This window comes from Macrobrachium nipponense, chromosome 41, assembly GCF_015104395.2.
Source record: "Macrobrachium nipponense isolate FS-2020 chromosome 41, ASM1510439v2, whole genome shotgun sequence".
NCBI lineage: Eukaryota > Metazoa > Arthropoda > Malacostraca > Decapoda > Palaemonidae > Macrobrachium > Macrobrachium nipponense.
In genome coordinates, this window is record NC_061102.1 from 36,392,758 (window position 1) to 36,403,506 (window position 10,749).

Sequence of the window (10,749 nt, forward strand, 5' to 3'; positions counted from 1 at the left end):
AAGTTATATGACTGAAAAAGAAGACGTTCTGAGTGTAAGCAATGATGGAGAAATAGTTTCATTACCCTTGAGAGCTCTAAAAGATGCTTTTAGTTCGACGTATTGCGGGCAGTGTGACAGCAATATAACACATGAAATTGATAAAAGCAGTTTTGATGTTGACTTGAAACTAAAGTGTAAGTCTGAGGTGCCATCTGAAAGTGTGAAAACAGAACATATCGGTGAAACAACAGCTTCATTTATATATCAAAACATATTGCTGCAATGGAACATAATCTCGGCTTTGCACCAAGTTCATTGCTGCCTATTATGAGAAAAACGACAGGAGAAAACCTGAAAGGCCTTCAGATGAATCAGAAGACCAGGAAACGAAGGTCTGCTATGCATTCAAGAAAGCAAAAGCAGCAAAGAACATTAAAAGGAGGATATGAAGGAGGGGCTCATTAGCCTTCTAAAAACTTGGCAGAACAAGAGTAGAAAAAGTTGGCGTCTTACGGATAAACCCACAAAAATAATATTAAACTAATTTGCCCTTAAAGTGATAAATGTTTTTTTTTTAAGAGGTGGTGAATAATATCTCTAATTAAAAAGAAGGAAACAGATATTCCATGTAAGCTTTTCCAAGAAACTAATTAATGCTTCCCCTGAAAGCAAAAATAAATTGGTTAGCAAACTTTAAACTGCGTTTTTCTCAAAACATACATTTCTACATTCAAATTCTAAAAATCCCTTTTACCCTATGAATGGTTTTAATAATCTTTTAAAAAGCAATGGAATAAAGAAATGTTTTTTTTTTTTTGAGAGGAAACACGGGCAAATTTATTTATTTTTTTTTTTTTCTCAAAAATTTTTTTACCAATATTTTAGGGTATTTTTTATTGATTTTTTAAAAATATTTTTTTTAAATAGCACACATCACATATTGGATTTCTGAGTTTGCCGTTTTATTTGATAGGTATTAAACTTTCTACTATTACTTTTTTCTTTAAATTGAATGATAAATAAGGAAGGAGATATACTTTAAAAAACAAATAAAAAATCCTATGTTTTAAAGAAAAATATTTGTTAAAAAAAGTTTTTATCTAATTCACCCGAATTTTGTGTACATCTTTAGTCAAACTAGAGGTAACACCTGTGCAAGTTTGAACACCGTCACTCAAACTTAACCCCCGACCCCGCCGATACCCTTAACTTTGCTAGCAGATGACTAAATATTCAATATTTTGACTGCCTTACAGATGCTGCACATTAGTTTCACTGTGTGTTGATCAGAGTCCCATTGAAGAAGATATGCAATCCGTACTTCAGAGGGAGATGGAAATGATGGACGCTGCAATTAGGGATGCTGTGGACAAGTTCACCACCTTACTGGAAAATGCAAGAGCAACAGATACAGGCATGCAGTTGGAGGTAAGATTTTTTTTATTTTTCCTTACATGTTTAACCTTTCAGGTAGTTTCCTTGATATGATTATATTACAACCTTATTACCTGCTGAGATCTTATTTTATAAAGACATGTTTATATTTGTGCCATTACGGGCAGTCCCCGGGTTACGACAGGGGTTCTGCTCTTGGCAGGGTGCTGTAAGCCAAAAATCGCTTTAACCTGAGTCGTCATGATTATAATGGGGAATAAATAGCACTTACTGCGCTGTTACAGTGCCGTAAGTCTGGGTTACAGCACCATTAAACAGATGATAGTGCCGTAAATCCACTTGTGGCGCTGGAAAATAGTGGATAACAGCACTGTAACCCGGGGATTGCCTATATATTTAGATATTTATTCCATTGCAGTTACACATGAAATATGAATTGGTTTCCTTTTGCTACTTAAAGAGTGATTAATTTAGTGTTTGTTTATTATTGGCATTAGTGTCGTTTTCATATTTTAGTTTAAAAACTTATTGTGGTGAGATAAGAACTTTCAGTTACTCCTGAATTATTGTTATTATATTATATTGGAAGAAGACCCTCTCTCAAACTTCTTTAAAGAAAATGGCTGTCTGGATGCTGCTGAGTATATTGCAGTGGCTCAATCTCGTGAATGAGTTTCTTTGTAGCAGCAGGCAAAATATTTATTAGCTGTCCAAAGCTCATTTATTCTTTGACGTTTTGGTAGTACTCTCAACCATTTACTGAAAGGCGAATAAAGGTAAGGACGAAATAAACTCATATTCACCATCAGCTGATTTCCAAACTAAAACATTGACCACTTTGTTAGTATTTTATGATACAATATTATGAGAATATGTACAATATTATTGGATACAGTAATGTATAAATTTTTAAAAGATTCTCAGAAAAGATGCATATTCATTGTGCTTTTATTTCATAAATATACGTAGCCATCAGCAGCCTGACATTGCTCAATTAGGTATGCAGATGTTAGTCCGAATCTGTTTCCCATTTCGTGTCCGTTTATTTTATACTGATATATCATAGTCAGAATGCATTGAACTTGCAAAATTGGCTTATATTAATAAATTACTAAATTATATCATATATGTAGTATACAGTATATAGTTGGCCCCCCGTATTTGCGTTCTCAGGATTTGCTGATTTCTCTCTGGACCATATCTACCCATTATTTGCAGGAAATTTGCCTATTCATGGGGTTTTCCGATGAAAATAATTACTAATTAGTGTATTTTGATGTTATTTTCATGACTCAATACATTTTTCTGATACAAAAATGATTTACTAATTTTCAAATATTAATATTGATTAATACTGTATTAGTAAGTTTAATAAGATTAAATGATATCACACAATAAAAATAATTTCTCTCTCTCTCTCTCTCTCTCTCTCTCTCTCTCTCTCTCTCTCTCTCTCTCTCTCTCTCTCTCCTCTCTCTCTCTCTCTCTCTCTCTCTCCTCTCTCTCTCTCTCTCTCTCTCTCTCTCTCTCTGTTATTGGCTGCTTATATATTTCCAATGGTAAAATGTTTCAGATGACTTTGAAATTATATTAATAATGCCAATTCAATGGTATATTTGAACTTTCAAGATAAGCATTGTACACTCGAGGCTATCCTGTTAAATGTTATTCTACCTATTTCTCTTTCTACTGAATTATCATAAGCCAATGTACATTGAACCAAGAGAATTAGCTAAAATTAATAATTACTATGCCTTATATGTATAAAGTATGTTGTGTAGTGTAGGCTAGGCTACTCTATATGTAAAGATGGTACTGATTACCCTAGTGTAGGCTAGGCTAGTGTTAATATTCTTACGGTAAATTAACATGGCCGACTTAAGTCCAAATCGATTTACGACCGGTTGGTTGTAACCAATTGCGGTCTTAAGTCGACAACTACTTGTACCTGCAAGCAGGCTTAAAGAAATTTTAGTTGATTTTCTGGAAGCTTGCTTGCTGGTACCTGCTTCTGCAAAGAAACTTCATGAGATTGAGGAATTGTGGTACAAACTCAGTGGCATCCAGCCAGCTATTCTTTTTAGTGCATTATTATGATGATGATGATGATGATGATGTGATGATGATGATGATGATGATTATTATTAGAAAATAGTTTAAACAACCACTGAGCCTCATTACTAGACTCTTATAGGGATTACCTTAAAGATTTGTTATAAATAGGAATTGAAAATTTATTACAAAGTTATACAAGTTTAAAGTCCAAAGATAAACAGTACAAGGCATAAAGCTAAACAGCTTAGGTCAAAGGTTGTGTAAAGAACCCTTCGTACCATTTGTAATAGTGTATCACACTAAATACAGTGGTAAGAGTACTTAACCTAGGTAAGCGGATTGTCTATCTTGGGTCTGGTTTCCAATGACCTTTGTTTATTATTCCTAGTCCCTTTAACCCATCCATGGTCCAACAGTTTGGTGGAGTTGGGTCCTGCATGATGTGTAGAAGAACTAGGGGATGACAGTCGTGAGAGTTTTATGCCTGACAGGTGTCCTCATACTGCTAAGACCAATTCATAAGTTTTAAGGGAGCCGGCCAGTACCTCCATATGTGTGTGGTATAGGGCAAAAAATGCATAGTCATAATAAAATTCATGGAGACCTTTTTATGGCAATGGAGAATGTGAATACGAAATATTTTGTCAAAATTGCTTTTACTTTCATAGTTACAGGGTAATTAGTGAAAGTAACTCAATAAGCCAAAAACATTGATCCATACAAGAAAATGCAGTATTTCTTCTGTTATTGTAAATTTTGATAATTATTATCAAACAAATTGTGAACAGTGGCATCTGTAGAGATTCCATGAGTCACAAGACGGGAAGGTAATGCTTGCATGGCCTTCACTGTAAGCAGAAACATGTGAGAGTACACGTTCAAGTTTCATCTTTTGACATTCGCTTGGTTTTACGTCTGTTTTTCTTTGTTTCGGCAAGAATTTTATTGTTTCAGCAACAATTTCATCATGCCAAAGAGGAAAAGAGAAGCAAAACATCTCGCTAACATACAAAAGAAAATTTGCTCTAATAAGAGTTCAGACGATCATAATATAGGCGATATTAGTGGAGTTAAGTGAAGTAGAGAGAGAGTGCTGCGTAGGAAGGAGCGCCCTGTCTCGCCTGACACACAATGCCCCAGGCTATGATCTTTCAACAAAGGGATCTTCATTTATGATAAATAACATAGTTTTGGTTTATCACTACCCAAAAAGGAATATAAAATTAATTTTATTCATGATTTATTAACATTATCTTTGTATAAAGAGAGTACACGGAGTTTCACCTGACAGTCGCTTGCTTTTATGTCTGTTTTTCTTTGTTTCGGCAAGAATTTCATCATGCCAAAGGGGAAAAGACAACCAAAACATCTCGCTAACATACAAAAAAAGAAAATTTGCTCTAAGATGAGTTCAGAAGATCATAATAATGGCGATATTAGCAGAGTTAGTGAAGGAGAGAGTGTGTGTGTGTGTTGCGTAAGGAGGAGTGCCCCGTCTCGCCTGACGCAGTGCCCTAAGCTACAGCCTTTGAGCAAAGAGATCTTTATTTATGATTAAATTGTGATAAATAACATAGTTTTGGTTTATTAATACCAAAGAAGGAATATAGAATTAATGTTTTCATACAATCAACTTACCTGTCAGATATATACATAGCTAAGACTCCGTCGTCCCAGCTATGTATATATCTGCCAGGTAAGTATGTATGAAACTTTATTGTATTATAACAATATCATTTCATAGTAATCATGATTTATAACATTGTCTTTGTAAAAATAAAAATAAAAAACTTTGAATGCCCATATCTCAAAACTATACTTAATGACCTTCAAAGTCTATCTTCTCCCTTAGTTTTAAAGTTATAGCACTGAAATTTGGTATATAACTTAGACAGTCATTGTAGAATAATAAAGTGAAGCCCTTTCCAATTTTTGTTTGTTTTTCTTAAATTGTTTTTCCTGATTTATAGGGTTTATTTTTTTACCATAATGAAAACCATACCTAGCATAAAAATGACTTAGAAAAAAAACTCGTTCATTTGATTGGAGGTCTACATCAGGTCTATATTATGGTAGTAATCCCAAGTCTTGATATTCAGTATCAAGGGAGGAGATAGAATTTTAAAAATGGTTATTTTTGGGATAAATTGCACTGGTGTCACAAAACAAAGGGTCAGAGGTGAAAATCATATGTGGTTTGGAGATGTCCCAAGTCACCTTATTAAGTGGTATAAATGTCAAAGTCCTGTTCTTGAAAAATGGCAATAGCTGGCTGGCACCCTTGAATAAAGACTGGACAGACTGGTCCTCTAATAACCCTCTTGTCACTGGCCAGTGGCAGGAAGATAAAGTAATGTAAAATAGTTCATTTTTTCAGGTTTTATGTTTTTACACATTAGCTTACATCCCACTTGATAAACATTGCAAGGATATTTACAAGGTTTTAACTACATATTTGCTTTGATGAAGGATGTATTGGATGGCACACCGTTCCACATGTAGAAGTGGAGGACCTAAGTGCTGGGTCTAATATTTAAGACTGATGTCCCTAAGGCATAACTGTTTCATACCAATTTCCCTAAGAACACCATAGACAACATGCAATAAAGCATACAAGATGAAAAGGTCCTCATTATGCAATATATACAGATGGATTTAAATCAGAATACGGAGTTAGATATGTTGCAGTGTCCAAAGACAAAACGTATTAGTTAAATATTCTTTTAATAACTTTGTGATTAATAGCGACTTGAGAAGTGCTATAGAAGCCATACATAGTTATAATGCCAAAAATAATATTGTATAACATTGTTTTCACTCCATAAGTTATACAGTAGTAATGGGAAAAATATTGAAATATGTTGGATCCTTGCCCATGTAGGATTAAAAGGGAACAAAGAGGCTGATAAAGTAGCCAGAGAAGCAGTCCACATGATAAAAGCAAATTTAAACATCCCTACCAGTGATTGTATAAGATATATAAAAACAGTAGTTGTAGTTAAATGGCAAAATGTATGGAATGAAGAGCCTGAAAATAATAAATTAAAACAAATAAAACTGGATGTTAGAATTGGAGTTCAGCATATCAGAGAGAGCAACATACACAAGTAATCCTGACGGCTCCGTATAGGCCACACTTGTCTGACACATGGGCACTTGATGAGCAGCTCACGTGACCCTACTCCGGTGTTGATAACTGTCAGACTTGTTGTGTGAGTGTCCAAAGTATGACCAGCACTGTCAACTTTTGGAAATAAACCAGTAAAAGAAATTTTGTCTCTATCTTTTACATTTTCAGTAGTTCAAATTTTCACTTTTCTGTGGAAAACCGTAGAACTTGTGATTAATTTTAAAACAAAATTTTAAAGGTATTTGACTAATTCTGAATTTTAATATACCTTTTTAGTATATATTTACGGAGAACATGAGTAAATGTATTTATTGTGTGTGTGTTCTTGTATGAAAGTAGTATTTGCCATAGTGCAGTTTTTTATTTTTATTTTGATTTATTCTTAATGACCTATTTTGGTCCCAGTTCTTGGCCTCAGGGCTAGATCTCACATTTTATCTAACCCTTCGGGCCAGTCCAATGAGAGCTGAAAGTCAGCTCAGTGGTCTGGTTAAACTACTTTTATATAATAATAATAATGAACTGGTTACACTCGTTGAACCATGCACATTTGATAAATAGGCATAGTTACCCTTTTCTTGTACTATACAGAAAATGAGAGTCAGTATTATCATTTGCACATATGTTAATGTGTCAGAATTCAACTAGCAATGGGTCTGAATGTTTTATGGGTATCCAGTTATTAAATTTTTTTCATTGTAATTTATGGGCTGGCCCTTTAAAAGCTAAATCTTTTAGCTCATCTGTTTATACTACATACTACATAGTGATAAAAATATCTAAGAAAAGTCAGTATGTGGATAAAAATTTTCATTATCAGGATGTGACAGGTTGGACAGTTGATTTTGTTTTTTCTTGTCTTTTGACTGATGCTTCTTAAGAATTTTGTTTACAGTAGACGAAGTGATAAAATTTTCTTGAAATATATGTGCTATTTGTCAAGAAATTTTTGCTGTTAAATCAGAGCATTATGTAAACAAAAAGAGGCCTATCTATGTATGTAAAGATTATTTATTTTTTTTCATAAATTTCAGATTAAGTTTCGAAAGGTTTGACAGCATTTATGGGTTTGTTATATCATAAGTGCTTGTGATGTATTTTTTAGTGTGTGCTTTAGTTTCTAACCAGAATAACCATTGCCAGTACTGAACATTTTAGTGTGAAAACTGTGGAAAAATATTCCCCAAATTAAATCTGTATATTGTTTGCAAATTAAGGATATGAAAAAATTGTTGGACTTTACCAAGAAATTTGGTCAAACAGTGTACAAACCTCTTCATTTACTTAATAAGTGGCGCTTCCAACATCACCGTTTAATTTAACCAAAATGGGAATCATCCTTAACTGTTAATGGACGGATAGCTTCTCAGGAGTAGTAATAATAGGCTTGGGGTGGTGGACGGATTGATCCTGTAGAGAGGCAATATTAAGCGCCATCAATTTGAAAGAATCAGATGGGAAAGAGGTGCCAATACTTCTATAGCCCATAAATTCACTAATGGCAACTTTTACACGGGCTAAAATCACGAATCTGGCATCTCAGGACTTCAGTTCTACTGACTTCAAGGGAGAATGTACTGCATCCCTGTCTTACATGATGTCGTTTTGTAAATTTGCTCATAAAGATACCAAGGGGTTGCTGTTGCTTTTTGTTCTTGTCTTTTACAATAGTATGTCAGTTGTAAATGTAATTTTGCAAAGAAAAGTTTAGAGAAATATTAGGAAAAACATGTACAAATAAAGTTACTGAATCTTTGTTCTCAGTAAATTTACGTAAATATTTTTCTATAAATATGCTAAGAATTTGTTACTGATTATATTTCTTATCTGTTTTGATATTGTGTAAGCTGTAATTATAATTTTATTTATTAGAAAATTATTTATTAAAAAAACATTATAAGTGGGTAAAATTTACGATTGTCTTGTAAAAGAGGCCCCACAATGGGTTGTAAATAGTTATTTTCAACTTCTCATGGAAGGTAGGTAAAATTAAAATTTTTTTCACCATGAGCCTTTGCATATCTTCCTCTTTCCATTGATGATTTTTTTGCTCTCTCTCTCCCTACCTTAAAGTTTACCCAGCCTGAGGAGCTGCATATTGATTTTTATGCCTGTCCACTAAGGGTTAAAAGTATTCTTGCTATATGGTGATGAAGGGAACCAGGGTGGATATTGCATCATGATAATAAAATATATGTTATTTTTATCATTTCAAGAAATATATTGCTACATTATAAGTTGTTTGTAAACAATATTTCTCCCTTATTTACATTAACCAATACGTATTGAATAAGTCATTAAAAAATTTTTGCATAAATGTAAACATTACCAAAATATAAACTAGAAGGACTTGATTCAGCAGGAAGGTAATACATAAGTATTATATCTTGCCTAAGTGACAATTAATGAAAATTAAGGACTCAAGTAACAAGAAAAATTAAGGAATAAATTTCAGGAATATTTAAATTTGAGTCCTTAATTTTCATTAATTGTCACTTAGGCAAGATATAATGTATAGTTTCTGTATGAAAATGCATACTTACTCTAATTTATGAATTGAATAATTATAAATGCCTGGATCTTTTAGTTTTCTGTTATTCTAAATTTGCTGAAGATTTAGGTTTGGAAAAATAGAGTAGTTTCCTTGTGCTTGTTAATATCATTAGTTTAAAGATGACATTGTACAAGATAATCTAATTGATATATTTAAAGTTAGCTCTATTAAAACCAAGTTATACTTATGTTTTCAAGTAATTGTATCAGCTGTATGTACTAATTGATGTCAATTTAATTTTAGATAGATTATTTTGAAACTAGGTAATAAATTTGAAATAACTGGAATATTTAAAGGAAATTTCAAAGTTTTCATTATTTATAGAAATAAGTAACTTACCTTGTAATTACCGGTACATTGCTTTGAGTTTCACTCACTCGGCAGCTAAAAATGTTATACATATTTGTGGGTCACGCTAGTTTGTTTTGGGGTAGGTGACTTAAGACTGCGCCCTCCTTCAGGGAAAGAGAGGAACAATTTGGTAAAGAGCTCAATTTTTTTCTGCCAGCTGTTGGTTGTACATCAGCTATTAACTTGCAGCTTGGCTTGGAATTTGCTATCACTCAGATTGTATTTGTTCATCAATTTTGTGAAGTAGTCTTATTCTGTTAGTCTTGTGGCATAATTAGATAGAATTAGGCTTTATTTCTAAAGATTGACCAATTAAGACACTATTTTTCTAATTCATACCATTAGTTAACTTCTTAGGAATGTCAGACACTATTTCGACAAGCTTCAGGTATTACAGCAAAGGTTGCAATACTCGTTTGACTAAAGAATCATACTACATGCAGTTTGTGTAGGTCAAGTACAGGCAGTCCCTGAGTTACGACGGGGGTTCTGTTCTTGAGGCGTCGTAAGCCGAAAATCGTCGTAAGCCGGAACATTGTCAAAAATCCTAAGAAAACCTTACTTTTAATGCTTTAGGTGCATTCAAAACTATGTAAACTGCATTCTTATTGCATTTTTCCTCAAAAAAACCCTTTAAATATTGATTATTTTGCATTTTTGTTGTCATATTTCATCTACCAGATCACATTTGTAGGCGTCGTAACTCTGTAACATGCGTCGTAACCTTGGAACGTCGTAAGCCGAGACCGTCGTAACCCGGGGACTGCCTGTACTATGTTCAATTGATTTGAGATGTAATGAATGATCTGATTAGGCAACTGCTAGATGAATTAGTAAGTCTTTAGCTAGCCAGGGATCTGCTTTTGATAATGACAATGCTAATGTTGATGTCGATCCTAATGTGCCTGTTTTTTCTGTGAATCCCTATCCTAATTATCCTACTGTGCAACCTGCTCCTGTTCCTGGTTCCATTGCCACCTAACCTGACCCCATGACTAGCAATGAGTTGAAAATCAATAGGAGATTTGAGTTAGTGGTAGAATATAATGCTCAAATAGCTTTGCCAGTGAAGGTCTTAATAGACAATGAAGGTAATTTAAAGTGCCCATTAGTGCCCAGTGCTAATGAAGTGTTGGTAGAGGAGGTGGCTGCCCGGCCCACTGATTTTCCTAGGCAAAGGTCAATGGTAGATTCCCTTAATCCTGGGAAGAGTCAAACTGGTATCCTAAGGGAGGTCAGTGGGATCTGCCCCGGGGTAGTTGGCCCCCCCTTAGCTGAACCT

At 33.9% G+C, this 10,749-nt stretch overlaps 1 protein-coding gene across 2 annotated transcripts in view; it reads left to right on the forward strand.

Annotated features, from left to right (window-relative positions):
• The window catches only part of LOC135212692 (huntingtin-interacting protein 1-related protein-like), a 233,418-nt gene that overhangs the window by 164,777 nt on the left and 57,892 nt on the right, over positions 1–10,749 (forward strand). For both annotated transcript variants that reach the window (XM_064246371.1, XM_064246370.1), the window contains exon 11: positions 1,239–1,410. In XM_064246371.1, coding sequence (XP_064102441.1) covers positions 1,239–1,410 — 172 coding nt within the window. The remainder of the gene's footprint in view (positions 1–1,238; positions 1,411–10,749) is intronic.